The 18,488-nt window shown below is 42.6% G+C and overlaps 1 protein-coding gene and 1 long non-coding RNA gene across 4 annotated transcripts in view; one reads left to right on the forward strand and one right to left on the reverse strand.

Moving 5' to 3' along the window:
- Positions 1 to 10,190, reverse strand: part of TOM1L1 (target of myb1 like 1 membrane trafficking protein) — a 52,711-nt gene extending 42,521 nt beyond the window's left edge. Inside the window, exons 1-4 of one of the 2 annotated variants that reach the window (XM_004271800.3) lie at positions 10,051 to 10,184; positions 7,535 to 7,619; positions 5,561 to 5,639; positions 506 to 655 (exon numbers count right to left, since the gene is read on the reverse strand). In XM_004271800.3, the coding sequence (XP_004271848.1) occupies positions 506 to 655; positions 5,561 to 5,639; positions 7,535 to 7,619; positions 10,051 to 10,108 (372 nt within the window). In that variant the 5' untranslated portion in view covers positions 10,109 to 10,184. Of the gene's footprint in view, positions 1 to 505; positions 656 to 5,560; positions 5,640 to 7,534; positions 7,620 to 10,050 lie in introns of both variants that reach the window. The other variant, XM_049701627.1, reaches the window with a different exon arrangement.
- A 140-nt stretch (positions 10,191 to 10,330) lies between these two features.
- LOC117202108 (uncharacterized) lies at positions 10,331 to 16,276 on the forward strand. 2 transcript variants are annotated; one of them, XR_004484297.2, is made up of 3 exons: positions 10,331 to 10,478; positions 10,575 to 10,761; positions 15,960 to 16,276. It is a non-coding gene; the product is annotated as an uncharacterized LOC117202108 (long non-coding RNA). The 2 variants fall into 2 exon arrangements; XR_004484296.2 differs by having other exon boundaries at positions 15,971 to 16,276.
- The last annotated feature ends 2,212 nt before the right edge of the window (positions 16,277 to 18,488 follow it).

Below are 18,488 nucleotides of genomic sequence, written 5' to 3' on the forward strand. Positions count from 1 at the left end.
TGCCAACAGGGAAGTCCTGTTTGTATATTTTTTGATGATGGCCATTAGAATAATATATTTTTAATCACCAAACTGCCATGCCTCAACAATTTAATGAAACTCTGGAATAAATACTATTGTTTTTTTTTTGCTATACTAAATCTAGAATTAACAGATCCTAAAACAGCATCAGTAGCTCTTTTGCCAAATAACTCTGAAAGCAGTGAGTTATCTACCCCAGAACATAGTTTCCACACCTGCAAAATGAACGTACACGTCACTCTCTCTCCTATCTGATGTAGATAAGATAGAAACTGAGAGACATGTATGGAAAAGACTACAAATTCTTCAGAAAAAGGCCACTATCCAATGCCAAGAAATTATTATTACATGGAAAACCGAATAGTAAAAACTCTTTGGGGCTCAATCCCAGGCTTGTAAAGGATCACTGAACCAATTGGGAGTTAGGTAATTAAATCTCCAATCTTAGACATTCACCATCCCATAAGATATATAATAGACTTACCTTAATGAAATTCAAAATTCTATTCTGAATGTCTATTGGCAAGGTATATCTGGGACTCAGCAGCTTAACTAGACTATCTTTAACGAATTCCTTCTTCACAATCAGAGACTGGAAACTCGGACCACAGTTCTGCATACACACGTCAATAAGCTAAAGAGAAAAATCAAACGTTTTATCTCTTTGCAAAACCACCTCCTAAATATAAGGTAAAAATTGCCAAGTAATGATTTCCACCAGCATTCCAATTAATAAACATAATTTAGTATCTACTAAAATACATGGCAAAATGTTAGGTTCTGGAAATGTGAGGAAATATAAGGCATAATGTAACTGCTTAGCGGATGGTCCTGTTGGGGAGCCAGGACACAATTATACGAGAACTAATAACTATGCAAGGTAGTAAATGCCAAGGGCCAATGGGAGGTGCAAACAAAGCATGTGGGCTCTATACAAGGTGACGTGTCCTAGTTTTGCCAGGAAAGTCCTGGTGAACTCCTGTTGTCCTGGTTTTATTAATGATGATACCTCCTTTCACTCTCAAAAATGTCCTTGCCTAGATGAAAAATTACATGGTTACCCCAGCTACAGACCTTTATAGGCAGATGTGATAATTTAGGGCCAGGTGGTCTTAAGACTTTTGGAAAAGGGTTGTTCTACGCTGGGCTTTGAAAAATGGTCAAGAAAAGTACAAATAAGTATAGAGCAATAGTCTAGACAGGTAAATGGTATTAAAAAATATAAGTACAGGTGACAAAGCATATGAGCTGTGAGGAGGAAGATAAGTACTCCAGTTTGTAGAGGCTTCTTTACATCAGCAAACTGGGGACATTGGGGAGGTGGGTGGATTAAGTCTGGAGGGGCTTCATCCAGACAGTAGAGAAATTTTGTGTGGCAATGTAAAGAATTTGAAGATTATCTTGAAGGCAGTAAGAAGCCACTGAAGGGTTCTTATTAGTTTTGTCACCATCACACCTCTATCCTGAACTTGAGAGAAAGGTTAGTGCATGCATAGTACTCTGACAAGGTTTTCAAGCAGCACCCTACAAAGGGAATTGGAGGGCAAAGACCCTGGAATGATAGAGAGATCCAGCAGTTACCCACTAGTACAGCCTGATGCAGAAAGGCCTAAACTAGGATGATGTGGGTACAAGGAAGGGAAAGACATGAGAATTATGAAGCAAGAACTTTCAGCAACCGGGGTTTGTTGAAAAGGAAAGGCTGAAAGTTAAGTGACTGCTACTCTGCATGAGATTGATGGAAATCTGGAAGTGGATGGGATACTATGACTAGTCGAAGGTCAAAACGGTGGGTTGAAATTTAGATATTTTGAGTTTATAAGTGCTGTGAACTGAATGTTTGTGTCCCTCCCAAATTCCCATGTTGAACCTCCTAATCCCTAATGTGATGGTATTTGGAGGTGGCACTTTTGGGAGGGAGTTAGGTCATGAGGGTGGAGTCCTCATGAATGAGATTAGTGCTCTTATAAGAAAGGGATGAGAGATCATCTCTCTCTTGGCCATGTGAGGATACAGCAAGAAGATGGCCATCTACAAGCCAGAGGGTGGGCCCTCATCATACACTGGATCTGCCGGCCCCTTGATCTTGGACTTCACAGCCTCCAGGACTGTGAGAAACAGATGTCTGTTGTTTAAGCCACCTAATCTATGGTATTTTGTTAGAGCAGCTCAAGATGACTAAGACAAAAAGGACAATGAGACATTCAAGAAGAGATTTTTTGCTGAGAGCTGTACATGCACAGCTATAGTTCAGGGGAGAGTGAGGCCAAAAGTGAGTAATCAAGCCTGCCTTGGATGAGCAGAGAGGAAGGGACAAAGGGGTTCACCTGTGAGGCCAGAAGGGCGCTCAGGAAAGGCAATCAACAGAAACTGATGCATAAGATAAATAGAACATAATGTTGGTAAAATCAAAAGAGGGCAGAGTTTCTAGGAGGATGGAGTGTCAAATGGTTAAGAATATGGGCTGAAAAACTCAGCTAGGTTTGTTGGTTAGTGGGGTCATCAGTCACCTTGAAAAAAAGATTTTCAATAAAGCAACATAAGCAGAAGTCAGGCTAAGAAAGAATGAGCTGGTATTGAAGAACTGCATGCAGAAAGTGGATTTCTAAAAGCGATCTAAAAACAAAATTAAATCTCTAGTTCCCATGCTAACACCTTCTCCGAGGTCACAAAAACCATAACGTGACCAGGATAGGTATAATCATCTTTGCAGAAAAGAAGCCCTGAAAACTGACTTTACACCATGCTCTGTATTTGTGTCACTTTAATGGCAATACAGAAATAAGAAGGTATGAAAGCTGCAGTTTTAAGGGCAATGTGGCTAAAAATGCAACCATAAAATACAGAAGCTGAGCACATGCAGCTTTGTGAAATATACAGGGAGAACCTTTAAGGCAAAGGAAAGTAAAATCAGAATCCAAAACATATTAAGATGAATCTATTGTATTTTAATGCAAGTTGTTTAGAAAAAGACAAGCTGAAAAGTTGAATAACAAATGAGTTTTTGCTTGATATACTGTTATGATGAGTTTTTATCTGATGAACTGCTGAGAGGAAAAGTGCCTCTAGTTCAATGGGAATTTATAAAAATACTTCATGTAACCAGATATGCTGTCTTAGGCAAGATACTCTGCCTCCAAATCTCATTTTCCCTAACAGTAAAATGAATGCTAAATATTCACGGGCCTAGTTGCTCCGCAACATGTGGGATCCTCCCAGACAGGGGCTCGAACCCGTGTCCCCTGCATTAGCAGGCAGATTCTCAACCACTGCGTCACCAGGGAAGCCCCTGGATGATTCTTTCTGTGACTAATCTCTCTCATGATTAAGTCTGGCTTAAGTTAATATTAAAGTCTGTTCTGAAGCCTTAAAGACACCACTACAATGCAGTGAGTAGCGTGAGGTGAGGTGATTGGGCCATTGACTATACAACTTGGGGAAATATGCATGAAGCTAGCAAGAGTCAAAGACCAATTCAAAGAAAATCCAAGAAGTAGGTACCTTAATGAACTCTGCCCCTAACAATGACCTCCAACCTGTGACTCTCACCCTTACTTTGGCACAGGTTTTAGATTCGCTTGTTCTCACGTACTAGTGTGGAAATTAGGAGGTGGAGGATGTCCAGTTACCTGAGGTGGAACAGGGAACAGGCAGCTAGCTGGGAGTAAGGCCTAAGAGATCAGACGACTGGAAGGACAGAAAGAGTGGGAACTCAGAGATGGAGGGCTGAAAGAGACAACACTCTGGAATAAATCAGATTCCCCAGGGAAGAGTCCTGGTTTATCCCCAGAAGGAAGGAACCGTGATGGAGGAGGATATGGAGCTGAGGATAAGAAGCAACCATGGAAATGTCACGTAGGCTGGCTACAACAGAGAAAGAGACAAACGCATTATACAGAATAAACAACTGTGAGAAGGTGAAATACCGCATGCTGAAATTCAAAAGTGGCATAAATTCATCTTCTGCCCTTAGGTTACTCAGTCAATTCTCCTAACCTTCAGCAGCCCTGAGATATCCTAGATCCACTTCATTTTAGGGCACAGCTACGTATCTTTCTACCCCAATTCTACAGTACATTCCTTGAGTCCTTCCTGGATGCTAGGAGAGTGGGATGGGGGCTGAAGGACACTCAATCATTTTAACCACTCAACACCTGGTACACTGATGCACTAGGTCTTCTACCATGTAGAAAAGAGTTGAAAACACAAATGAAACACAGCAGCCTTTTCTTTCAAGGGGCTTGATTTGTTCTGAGAAGCAAGGTGGTATGGGGCAAGGACATGGAATTTAGAATCAGAACCGGACTGAAATCTTGCCTATGCTACTTAAATCTTGGAGGGGGAAAAAAAAAAAAAATCACTTAACCTCACTAAGTCTCAGTTTCTTCATTTCTGAAGTGGAGTCAATAATACAACTTCTTAAAAGGGTTGTTGAGAGCATCAACCAGGTACCAGGCAAAGGTTTATTTCCACCACCAACCCATTGTTCTGACATTTCTACTGAAGTGCCTTACTCCTCTCTCTCCAGTTGCCTGCATTCTGTGACCTCCCTGAGGGGGCTGCTATGGTAAAGGACAGGGGAGAGGTCAAAAAAGATGAGAGAAGAAAATCCCTCCAAAACTATATTCAGACCCCAACTTGAAGGGTTTCTTCAGTGATAGTATCATTAAGACTTCAATTCATTTTCTCATTCAGTTACTCTCCAAGTAAGCAAGATGTGATAAATGATTTTCCCCCTGAAGCTAGAAAAGGGGGGCTGTGCTCACCTCTGTTCCACAGCCCTCTAGATAAACACGTCCAAGTCCCCTAAGAGCAGTGTGATGCTGGCAGAGTAGTGCCATAACCACATGTGGCTTGCGGCTGGGCTGAGGTCAGCAAAGGCACACAGAAGAAACTAGAAAGCCACACAGCTCACTCTCAGGCAGCAGGCAGGTTTGCAAAACATACTGAAGTAAAACGGGCAACTCACCAAGCAACTGAAGAGGTCACACGGCCAAGGTTGGGGGAAAATGGGAACATGTCAAATAAATGTCCACACCCAAATCAAGCGATAAGGTGCACAGGAGAATTGTTTAAATCAACAAAGAACATTCTCCAAATTATACCAAACAGCAGAACTTGGCGGAACCCTAAAGAGCCTCCAGCATCTCAGAATTCCACAGAGGTGTTCAAATGAGGTAGAAAGGTGACGGGGAGGCACTTCTCAAGCTTCAATCTTCCCCATGTGTAACACATACACAAACTTCTTGAGCAACTCAGTACCTACAGGTTTTTCATGACCAGTTCCCATCTCCTAACCAGGAAAATATGCTTTTCCAGGAACACTCACTTTCCACCGAATTAAATGCTATTACAAACAACGAAACTCCCTTGATTCTGCAATTCTCAATAAATGAATAGTTTTAATTCATACTGTAAATAACTTTTTGCTAACCTATTAATTATCTCAGAATATTTGTATCTTTTATACCCAAAATTAGAAACATGACTATAGCTTGGAAAATTCTGGTCTTAATTTAACATTAAAGTAAATACTTACTGACAAGGTAAGTTGTATTTCTTTATGATTGTAGTTTTTGGAAATCCTTTTCTTCAAAGCTTTTACTGCATCTTTTGGCCTGTGGCAATAAACACAGTAAAATCATCAATGTAGCCATTGCTGAAAGCAAGTAGTCTCTGAAAAGCAGCATGCAGTGTGGAAAGAGGAACGGCTAAGGAGATAACCAAGGTATTGGTTCTGTGTGGCACTGGGCAGCTGACTTAACATTTTTACACCCGTTTCCTCATACATCTAGGCAGACAATACCACCTACCTCCTTGTCAGAATCAAATGAAATATGCAGATGATGATCATTACCTAGAAAGCACTACATGTGAAATATACTCACACCCACGCCCGTATCAACGCATACTCACACCCACAGCCCATATCAACGCACAGAACCAGTTTACAGGAAATGTAATTTCCAAAAATGTTACCTATTTTTATTAGTATTTCCTAAGCATCCTATAGGCAATGGGATGTAGGAGGAGTTAGGACTAACCAGGTCAGGTTCTGATATGCTACAATGTTATGTTACAAAAGGAGGAACTATGTGTAAGTAGACAGTCTAAATTTACTCTGAGATGGTCAGTTATAGATAAGTAATGGGGATGTAACGTACAACATGATGACTATAGTTAATACTGCTGTATGGTATATTTGACAGTTGTTAAGAGAGTAGATCCTGAAAGTTCTCATCACAAGGAAAAAACATTTTTTGTAACTGTATGAGGTGATGGATGTTAACGAAACTTGTTGTGGAAACTGTTTTGCAGTATATGTAACTCAAGTCATTATGCTGTACACTTTAAACTTATACAGTGCTATATGCCAATTATACCTCAAAACTTAAAAAAGATACAAATATTTTTTGCATATTACCTTCCAATTTTGTTTGTTATGCTTGCATGGGTAGAATTTCTATTATATGATAACATAATTACATAATATTACATATACTTAAACTTGTAACTATTATAAAATATTATATATATTTCTAAAAAATCATATATAAAATCTAAGATGAAACCCTTAGAAAAGTTGAAAAGAATAAAGACACTGTTTTAAAAGAAAAAAATTTTACATTGCATTTCCCTTTTTGCATTATCAATGAAGAAATTAGTATTATCAGTGAAGAAAAGGTTTAGAGGAAACAAATATGGTAAACAAGATTACAGGGAAAACACCATAAATATTTTAAAGTACTAACCATAAGTACTTTCCATTGAGATAGTCAATAATTAAGTGTAATGTTTTCTTCATCAACAAAAACTAAGACAGTCTCCTTTGCTGTTCATTATTAGTTTAAATGCACAGGAAAATCAAGAGAATTGTATCCCTTATAACAACTTGTAGTTCAGACTAAATCACAAAATAGTTGGTCTTCTTAATGATTTTATTTTTTAAACTTCAATTCTCTAAAGTTTAAGAAGTGTAACAAAAGATAACACATTGTTTAAGAACTCAGCATAAACATGGGTGAGTTGGCATTCGGAAGAAAAAAAAAATTGTCTTGTGACAAGCAGAGGAAAACAACTGCTAGATTATTTCCTGGTTGATAATGACAACTGCCCAGAGACAGGTCACCACCAGGAGTCCACTAGCTTCTTGATAATATTTTTCAGTTACAGTAACATAAAATATTGCCAATCAGAGCAAGAAGAATTCCTAACAAAGGAAACAATATCTTCCTCTCTCCTTAAAGAACAAGGAATTTGAGCTTCACCGAGACAAAATTTGAAACTATTAAGGAAAAGGCAAAGAGGAGAAAAATTATAATGGATTCTCAGATATTCCACATGCTGAAACAAGCAGCTGTCCTAATATTTCAACCTGACATGTCTTCAAAAGGCAGTGGGTGCTTAAAGGGTGATGGAAACACTATTTCAACAAGAAAACCAGTTTGCAAGAGAAAATATGTTCTGACACTTTTTATGAGAGGCAAATACATGAACCACACACTGAACTCACCCATCGTGGGCAGTGTTAATTATGTAACAGATGTGCATGAACTGGCCCCAATCTTCAGTCTGAACTCCAGCAAATGTAGCCTTTTCTGCAAAGAAAAAGCTGTTGTGTTGAATCTGAGCTACAACAGAATAAAACATGTCTGGTCCTCCTGAAACAATCTGCCTGGAGTTTACTAGCAAGTACCATTAAGTTTATATCACCAAAGAGCAGAGAGATTTTTTTTTTTCTGAGCAATTCCCAGTAATTCAAGAATCAGTCAAAACCCAGGTGTTTCTGTTGCAACAGTAATGAGTGACCTATTAATAAAGGCTGCAGGGCCAGGACAGCCCAGCTAAATCTCCATCTGCCTGCCTGTCTTTCAGAGAAGGACAGTCACCTACAAGATGAAGTGCACAGTGCTAAACTAAGTATTTTATCTTATGCGATTTCATTTAACCCACTGTTTTGAGGTGATGAAATAGAAGTTCAAGGAGGTTAAGGAAGTTACCCAAGGCTACACAGTCAGTACACGGTAGAACTAGCATTCAAATCTAGGTTGTTTGATGTTTGATGCCAGTTTTTGTTTGCTTTTTAAAAGTCACTTATTCTCCTTTGGGGGTGGTGTTGAGAAAAAGACAGCTCTACTGAAACTGTCTATGTACCTCCTAGCACCTGTACTAACCAGAGCTGCACCAGGCAGACTTGAAGGCTCCTGTACCTGTAACCCCATCACTAAACAGTCAGATAGCTTTTCCCTCTTCTGACATCCTCCTTAAGAATACAAAATGTCACCTGGGAAGGATAATAGAACACTCAACCTGAATGAGCTTAACATCTCTACTACGAGAAAGGAGAATATCCCTCAGCATGAAAACATGAGGTTCTAGGGGAATTGAGCAAAAATTAAAAGGATAATGAAGAGGATAAAGGTTTGGTTAGGGGAACTCCAAAGCTTAGACTGCTCCTCATCTAGGAGAAACACTATTTGAATTTGGCATTCAAATGGACAAGGCTTACCAATCTTGTGTTCAGTTACAAGGTTCTTTCTGCCAGATTTCTTGCTCCCCATTCTGTCCTCCTTCTTCCCACCTTCCCATCTTCCTAGAAAACTCCTACTCATCCTTCAAAGGCCATGGCAGAGTTAAGTTCTCCCTTTTCATAAGTTTTGGGTGTTTTACACTTCTCTTCTATTGCAAAAGTACTGCACTATTGTCAGTACGAAATTGTGTGCGTCTTCCCTATAAGATTATGCGTTCCGTGATGGCTGAGACCACATCTTACCTTTGCCTGGTCCAGGTCCAGGGATATAGCTGGCAGTCAGTAAATGTTCACAGCATTAAAGAATAAATCAGCTTATGAAGATGCAGCCTGCATCCACTTCTGTTCAGGGTTCATTTTAATACCCAACAGAGATACAGCCAGCAACAGTTTAGAAAGCATCTCCTCCTCAATGATAGTTACACTCACCATCTTATAAAGGTATGGGAACTAAGCTTCAGGTTGAGTAGTGTTTTGGTTTTGGTTCTTTAATTTATTCATTCTTTATTTATTTTTGGCCGCGCAGCATGTGGGGTCTTAGTTCCCCGACCAGGGATAGAACTAGCGCCCCCTGCATTGGAAGGGTGACGTCTTAACCACTGGACCACCAGGGAAGTCCCTGGGTAATGTGTTCTTGTCATACAGCAGTTAACTGAGTTGCAGGCAAAACTGTTCAAATCTGAGCCTCCTTATTATAACTACCAGGTTTTCATGATTTCCTCATCCCACTAAGCTCCCCGAAGTGATGACGCTTTGCTTGGCATCTATATGCACTGGTGCCACACCCGGTTCCCAAGGGAGGTATCAGAGACCAGGGAGAAGGGAGCCGGTATTGTTAAACAGTCCAGGCACTGGCTCCGGCTTCCGCGTACATGGATCAGAGCACGGCCACGGGAGAGGGAAGGAGTCAGGCAGACACCTGTGTAGCCCCTAGTTGCCTGGAGAGGCCTCTTGTGTACCCAGAGCGCGCCTGGCTCCCCCTTCCTTCGCTCCAATGCTAGGCATGTTCGTTCTCTTTGTTCACCCCTAAAAAGTAACTCACGTTTTAAGGGCCTGGAGTCAGAACTAGTTTGGAGACCTGCCTGTCACATCGAGGTCACTGCACTTAACCTCCTGGAAACTTTTTCTCTTTGCAAAACGGGCAGGACAACACTTGGCCCTCGGGTGGACTCACTTTCTGAAGAGCTTCCCCTTACCCAGAAGTTGACACGCCTCCGTAGAGGCCCAGCCACGCCACACCTGGATCCCCTCGGTCCACCTGTCCGCTTCCACCCCACCCCCACCCCGGAAAGCACCGGAAGACGGGAGGTGAGGAGATGGGGTTCGAGAGAGGTTGGCGGGGACAGGTGCCGCTCGGGACCAGCGGAGCGCGGGGCCTGGGAAAGTTGCGGGGGAGGGGGGAGGAGTTCGTCGAACTCGGACCCACGCGATCCTCTGCGGCCGGGAACAGAGTCAACGCGTAGCGTCCCGGCCCCAAGCCGGAGGGGTCCCCCTTTTACCTATGAGCTGGCCCACGGAGGTCGCGTATGGGTCCCGGTGACTCTTCCCGAACGCCATGGTAGCGCAGGGAGCCGGCCCGGGCCTCCGCCACCGCGGCTCACGACTCCACCCGCACGGCCCTGGCTCCGCCCCCCGGGCCGCACTTCCCCTGGCCGCTGCGAGGCGCTGGGCTCCGGGCTGGGTCCTGGGGGGGCTGAGGCGGGAGCGCCGGAGGGGGCGGGCACACGCGCACCTGCCACGAGCCGCGGGACCGGCCGGGCGGCCCTGGGAACACCGCTGGGGACGAGTGACCCGGGGGCGGATCCTGCCGCTCACGGGGCGAGGTGCTGTTCTTCTCTGCGCTTCCTGCTCCCCGTTGTAAAGAAGGAAATATGGAGTTAACACACGTCTCGGGTTACTGTGAGCATTAACCACATAACCCGCTCAGGTCAGCGTTTGGCACCCACAAAATACATGTTTAACCACTGAGTGAATCGCCTAACTAGAAATATTTACCCCACCCCGACTTATTTACCCGCCCCAGAGATCCGGGAGGGAAGATGTGTCCCTGGCACTTTAAGGCTGCAGGTGATGGACAGGAGGAGGGACTGGCTTCAATCGAGAGGCCTCACAGGAGCCGGCGTCCTTTGTCTCGCCCCAATTTCCTGAGGGACCACGTGGCGTCGCCCAGCGAGTTCTCGGTTCCTCCAGGGAACTATTTTTCAGCGAAGGTGAGAAGAAGAGAGGGGCTTTCCTTCTGCTCCGGCAGGGAGTGTTTGGCTTTAGGACTGCTTTGGAATGTAAATCCGAGCTGGAGCATTTCAACCTCTTTCCAGCTGCCCTTTCAGAAGCGGAATTTATTTCCTTTTCTGGTGCATTCGATTAACATCTGATTAGCGATGGTAACAGTCTTCCACGATGATGCCGGAGCCTGCTGGGGAGTGGTGTGTCTCCAAGGTGATGGCAGTTAGCATAAGATGGGCTCCCTGTGCCTCCAGATCTTGCTTCCTGTGGTCAAGTGGGGCCCAGTTCGACAAGCCCTTCCTGGGCCCTGGAAATGGTGACAAGAGATCAAAGGGAGCTCGGTCTGGCTTATGTCCTTAGTCATATATTTAAAAATAGAAATCAAAACCAATTCCAGTGTGTGCCAAGGGGTTAACTTTTTTTTGCTCTAATTCTGTTATTTCTAATTTTTCTTGACCCATGTGAGCTAATACCTGGGATTCTAAAATCTAGAATGAATCATTTTTGTTGTAAATGCCTCCTGCCTGTAACTAATATTCTCCACCTGCTTATCCAGGGTGAATAACTACTTCTTTTTTTTTTTTTTTTTTTTTGCGGTATGCGGGCCTCTCACCGCCGCGAGCTCTCCCGCTGCGGAGCACAGGCTCCGGACGCGCAGGCCCAGCCGCCATGGCTCACGGGCCCAGCCACTCCGCGGCATGTGGGATCCTCCCGAACTGGGGCACGAACCCACGTCCCCTGCATCGGCAGGCGGACTCTCAACCACTGCGCCACCAGGGAAGCCCAATAACTACTTCTTGTGGTGCTACTTATCAACTACCTTAGTCATCGCTACAGCTTCTGCCCACACTGTTGAAAACCTCTTGTGACATCACCAACCTAATCTCTTTCATATTATAGACTCTACAAAATATTCCACTCTCTGAACCCTACAAGCTTAAAGAGAAAATTTCAGCTTAGGCTGCTGTTGGTGTCAGTGGCCTTCCCAGGGAATGAGAACTGGGAAGGAATCAACATACATATTTTTAACATAATTCTGCTACTTCTTATGGGAGAAGTTTTGTTTTTTATTTCCTTGTGCTACAGGATTGAGGCACTGAGAACATGGCACCAGGGAGCGTGTTCAGGACATTATGTCGGGGTAAACAGAACCAGGTTGATGGGTACTACCTGAAGCTCTTTTCTCCCCGTTTGCCTACGGGGGTGTTGTGGTGGTTGCAGCCTTCTTTCTGTGTTCTGCCACTTTCTCCATGATCTGCCAAGTCCCTGGTGGGATAATCAACCCAGTCCGTGTTAGTATGGTCTGAGAGTAGGATAGAATTCACAGCTAAGTTAAGGTCAGAGAAGAGGCAGAATCCCAGAAAGAAACAAGGGTAAAATTTCTGGATACCAGGAGCAAAATCTCACTAAAATTTCAATTCTAAAAACACTTACTAAGCGTTTATTTACACATAAGTCATAATGCTAGGTAGAAGCAAAGAAAATAACCTTTATTTTTTTATTTGGCCACGCTGCGTGGCCTGTGGGATCTTAGTTCCCCAACCAGGAATTGAACCCGGGCCACTGAAGTGAAAGTGCCAAGTCCTAACCATTGGAACACCAGGGAATTCCTGCAAATAACCTTTACAGTACTTTAAATACACTTAAGTGCCTGGAAGTGGAACTCCATCTGAATGCAGTCTTCCTAAGCCTGGAGACAGGTAGCATACACTTCATTTGTACAAATATGTAATCAGAGATTTAAAAATATAAAGCTAGGGCTTCCCTGGTGGCGCAGTGGTTGAGAGTCCACCTGCTGACGTCAGGGGACGCGGGTTCGTGCCCCGGTCCGGGAAGATCCCACATGCCGCGGAGCGGCTGCGCCCGTGAGCCATGGCCGCTGAGCCTGCGTGTCCGGATCCTGTGTTCCGCAACGGCAGAGGCCACAACAGCGAGAGGCCAACGTACCGAAAAAAAAATATATATATATATATGTATATATATAACTAATAAATAGCTTGACTAGAGTTTGAATCATGGCTGCCTGATTCTAGAGCCTGTATTTTTGCCACTAGGTGAATCTGCTTATTGAGCATGTTTCTCCTCATTTTTCTTTTAAAGATCTGTGTGGTTCAAAGTATATCACGACCCGTATTCCTATCTTAAAGAAGATATACATAGACTTTGCTGGCACAGGGTCCTGCTGTTCTTTCTGTACCTGTTCAAGAATGCTAATATTTTCTTTACTAGAACTATATGCTAGCTGTGCTGTAAATACATTACATGCACATGCATTCTCTCATTTAATCCCATGATAACTCTGAAACCAGTACTCTTATTACTCTGTTTTACAGATTAGAAAAACCAAAGTAAGTCATTTTTCATGCAGTCATAGTGAAGGACTGTATGATTCCAGAAGCTGTGACTTTAACCTATGTACTCTCATGGGTAGAGCATAGATGGTAGGTGGTACCCTTTCCTTTTTAAAAAGTGGGTTCTAGGGGATGGTACCTGGAGAATGAGGTGGCCGAACGTGGCAAACACACGTATCTGGAAACAAAGTTGACCCATCATCAGGCTTTATGCAGTTAAGAGTCTTTTTCACCCTCTCATTTGATTCTGTTCTTTCCACTAAATTTTTTAGATTGTCAGATCTGGACATACCCTTATAAATCTCATGTCTACTGCATCATCTTACAGATGAAAAATGGACAGCCAGCTAAGCGAAGTAACCGCCCCAAGGCCATTCAGCTCCAGCTAAGAGAATGCAACACAATAGCTTATCCCTGAGTCCCAAACTTTTCCCACTACAGGCACCTTTTCTCTATTTTAATATTTAAATGTTCTCCCCCATTCCTCCCCATAGTATTGGGTTGGCCGAAAAGTTTTTCATACAGGTTTTTCCAAAAGATGTTATGGAATGAACTTTTGGGGCAACCCAGTATTTTCTCTAGCCCTCTCTTTATCCTTCTCTTTTTCTAATGGGTCCAGTTCCAGACATCTCCCACTCTCTCTTCCCTAGCTGTTCCACTGTGGAAACTAATTTCCATAGCCACTTGATCATCAACTCCAAGCCATTTCTCAGCCTCATCCTCTTTGCCCTCTCTGTGCTATATGATGCCGTCCCATTAGCCATCCTTCTTTCCCCCCTCACCTTTCAGGGCACTTCCCTATCCTATACAGTACTCCCTTCTCTGGCTGCTACTTCTCATGATCTTCATCTGGCTCCATCTTCCTCCTTTCCTGTTAAAACTGTTAGCCTCCCCAGAGTTCTGTAGTCTCTCTTTTCCTCTTTCTCCATTTCCCTCAGGGTGCCTTCTCCTTGTCCCTTCTCTCTGAAACATTTTCTGACCACTCCCAAGAGAACTGAGTCCTCCTTTCCTGTCCTACATACAGATTTCTGTCTTAGAGCTCACAACACTTTGTACTGCTTGTTTGTTTAGAAATATGTTCCCCCCATGGGATGAATTGGGAGACTGGGATTAACATGTATACACTAACATGTATAAAATAGATAGAACTAATAAGAACCTGCTGTATAAAAAAATAAATAAAATTTTTTTTTTTAAAAATGGTATTTAACAAGAGCCTAACCTAAATAAATAAACACACAAATAAATATAAAAGAGACCCCAGAGAGCTCCCTGCTCCTTTCACCATGTGAGGACACAGCAAAGAGATGGCAATTCATGAACCAGGCAGTGGGCTCTCGCCAGACACTGAATTTGTCAGTGCCTTAATCTTGGACTTCTCATCCTTTAGAACTGTGAGAAATAAAATTCTCTTGTTTATAAGCCAAAAAAAAAGAAATATGTTCCCCCCTCCTAGATATAAGCCCCTCAAGGGAATAGAATCCTGTTTGTTGGGCTTGGTATCCAGGCACTTAACAGGCCTTAGGAAAGTTTATTGAATGCATGAATGACTCTCCAAAATCTTGAGCTCTATCCTTCCTGAGATCCAGTCCTTAATTCCTCCCTGGATGCCTTGTTGGAGCTCTGACCTTGACAGAACTAGAATTATACTCATCCCCTTCCTCCACTGTCTCAGTATGCTACCTGACTTCTTTGTTTTGATGAAGGCAGTGATGGATGTGTTGGAATCACCTGAGCTACTGTAAAGAGTACTGATGCCTGGCTCCCACCCTCAGAGATTCCGATTTAACGAACCTGGAATGTATCAAGGGCATCAAGATTTTTAAAAGTCCCCAGATTGGCTAATGGTATCATACTTTCCCAAATAAAAAATCTTGAAATTATCCTCAATTCTTCTCTTTCAATTAGTTTCAGATTCCTTTGTGTTCTTTATCTATCTCCTTGCCTTTTCTCCTCTATGAATACTGCTCAGACCAGCAGTTCTTAAATGGCATAAGACAATACTCTTTAAGGATGAAATTGGACTGAAGCTTGGGTTCTTTCAAATATAGCAAGACCCTATGCATCTATAGATGTATTAGTATTAATTATCTTTAAAAGTAACATTTTACACAATAATTATTGCCCATTGTTTTTGAAAACTATATGTACAAAGATGTATGTTGACTTTATTTCCACAGTTATTTTTTAGTATCTACATCTTGGAAACTTCTTATTCTGGAAATTAACTTCAAAGCTCAGTCTTTTCTCTCTTCCTGCTCTTGGGCTTTTGGCTGAACTTAGAGACGCAAGATGAGAGAGGCATAAGGAGAGTAATGGGAGCTAACACTGGTTGACTTCCTACTGTGCCAGCCACTCTAAAAAGTGCTTTGGTATCTCCAATAATAATAATAATTTTATAAACTAAGAATCGTTATTTCCATTTTACTAAATGACTTGCCTAAAGTCACTCAGAATTGGGAGATGAATTTGGGTTTGTCTCATTCCAAAGCTTAGGAATGAGACAAACTGTACCCAGAGCCAAGTTCCTGTCATTGATCTTGGGGAGCACCTGTGAAACCAAGCAAGACCCTGCAGGGTCTTCCCAGACACAAAAACCCTTTCATGTCCCCCATTCTTGTTTTTAGAAAAGGTTTTAGTCTCCTAGGCCTTCCCCATGTTCCAAAGAGCAGGGACAAGAAGTTAACAATTAGAGAATTGAGGGAATGCAGAATCAAAGGAAAAACAAGGCACTCAAGACAGGTAATGATAGCTGAAACAATAGTTCAGCAATAAAACAGAGTCCTAGTTCCTCCTCAAGGAATATACATAACAATTTGACCTGTATCTTTGAGTTGTTCCACAGAAATGCAGACCCCCACCCAGATGGAAGTTGGTGATTACATGCTGACCACAAACATGTAGACCCCAGGCTGGTTGGAACCAGAAGGAGGATGATTACAATTCCTGAAACATCACCCTGTTACCTCACCACCAACCAATCAGAAGAAAGTTCACGAGCTAATCATGCACCCTGCAATGCTCACCTCAAAAGTTGTCTTTAAAAGACCTTCCCTGCAAGCCATTGAGGAGTTTTGGTCTTTTGAGCACTAGCTGCCCATTCTTCTTGTTTGGTGCCCTGCAATAAACACTGTACTTTGCTTCTCTGCAACCTGGTGTCAGTAGATGTGTTTTGCTTGTGCATCCAGTGAGTGGACCCAAGTTTGGCTTGGTAACACCTGCAGCATCTAGTCAAGCACTCCTCATCTGGCAGTGCTAAGTAAAAGTTTGTTGGTTGATTTTAAACATTCACCCTTCCACCAATATTGAACTTTAAACCACACAAATGCTTTCATTAGCTTCCCTCATCATACTTATAATTAAGGAGTGCCACTGAGATCTGGGACTAAAGAGCACTTTTTGGCTAAATTTGTCATCTCAAAGGATTCCAATGAAGTTTTAAACCAAAATTTTATCTGAAAAGTAAACCAGGGGAACCAATATTTTCATAACCCAAGGCAACTTGCTTTTGGTGGGTTTCATGACCTCACCAGTTCACACTTAACTTATTTGAGGTTTGTAATTTAATTCCTATGTGTTCCTTTGGAAATCTTGCTCAGATATGCAAGTCAGATCACCTGGTTTCAAGTCCCAGATCTCAGATGATAAAAATAACTTCATAAGGTTATTTTGAAAAATGAGATGATGTATAGCACATAGAATGATGCTCAGACTATAATAAAACTCAGTAAATATTAACCAGTTTATTAACCTACTAGGTGTCCTAAAATGTCCACTATTAGAAAACAGCTTCTGAGGTTTGGCAAGGTCTCCCTAAACACCACTATTTAAATATGCAAGAGTCACCTATTTGGGAAAAGTATGTCCTACTAGCATTATATCAGTCACATGTTTAGTTTCTATTAGCATGTTGTGAATCATGTATGATTTGTTGATCAGTTTACTTGAAAAAATGTCTGGTGGGAATGGGGCTCAAAAAACCCAAGAGATTCAGCACTGGAATTTCAGGCTGGAGTGGGGAAAGGGCAGGCCTAGAGGGATGCTCCTAGGATGTTTGTTCTCCAGGAGAGCCTTGAAAGAAGAGGTGGACAGCAAAGGAAACAGGGACATTAATTTAGATGTTAAACTTGGTTCAAATGGCTTGGCTCACAGCCATTCACTGACTGTGAACTTTGACAGGCAAATCATTCTTTCAGAACCTGTTTCCTTATCTATAAAAGTGGAGCCAATTCCACATTTCTCAGTGTGTCTCAAGATTAAATGACACAACATTTGAACACTTTTAACAAAGGCCTTGGCATATTACTGGTGCTCAAAATTGTTAAAGCCCAAAGTCTAAAGTAGGCTCCTATTTCCTACTTTCTACCACGTCATTTTGGTTATGCCCTTTATAATGCTGATTATAATCTGAAATTGTTTTGTATGATTATTTTTCACTTGTTGCCTGTTTGCAAAAGTTAATATTGCCCCCCTCAAACTGCAAAGCATACCCTTTTGTTATTCTACATTGTGCTGCAGGGAAGGCCCACCATGTAGTTCCCCATAGTCTCTGAAAGCACACCTATCCAAAGAGATGCATTTTTGCTCCCCCCATGTTATCAACTCGGGCTTGGCTTCTCTCTGCTGGAAAGGCAATACTCAAGAGACAAGTGCTCGTAGGAACAGAAAGATTGCTTTATTCAAGAGGCTGGCAACCTGGGGAGATGGTGGACTCGTGTCCAAAAACCCAAGATTCTAACCCCAAATCCTAAGATTCTGATTGGCTGTGAAAGTTTTTAAAGGGAGAATTATTTGGGGAGGGCACCAGAGTCTTTGTTATCTTCCACTGTGTGCAGATTTTCTTCTTATTGGTTGGTGGTGAGGTAATAGGGTGGTGGTGCTCCAGGAATCTGGTGCTCAGCCTGAAGTTACCCTCCTCCACCTGGGTGGGGGCCTTAATTCCTGTAGAAGAACTCAAAGATATTGTTATGTGTATTCCCTGAGGAGGAACCAGGACCCTGCTCTGAGGCTGCACTATTGTTTCTTGACTGCCCCTCCTTTGTTTCTGCATTCTCTCCCTTCCCTGATAAGCAACTGTTTGAATCTGCCCTTTGGAACTCAGGGAAGGTCAAGGAGGCTGAATGAAGCCAAATTCCTGCAAACAAGAAACATGGGAGGGCCCCACAGGGTCCTGCTCCATTTTACCCACATCTTTGCCTCTCATTTGTCCTTCAACACACTTCAGTCCAGCTGTAAGCTCCCTTTTAAAAGATATGGTCTTGGAACTTCCCTGGTGGTCCAGTGGTTAAGAATCCACCTTACAATGCAGGTTAGATCCCTGGTTGGGGAACTAAGAACCCACATGCTATGGGGCAACTAAGCCC

The sequence above is a fragment of the Orcinus orca genome, chromosome 19, assembly GCF_937001465.1.
Source record: "Orcinus orca chromosome 19, mOrcOrc1.1, whole genome shotgun sequence".
Classification (NCBI taxonomy): domain Eukaryota; kingdom Metazoa; phylum Chordata; class Mammalia; order Artiodactyla; family Delphinidae; genus Orcinus; species Orcinus orca.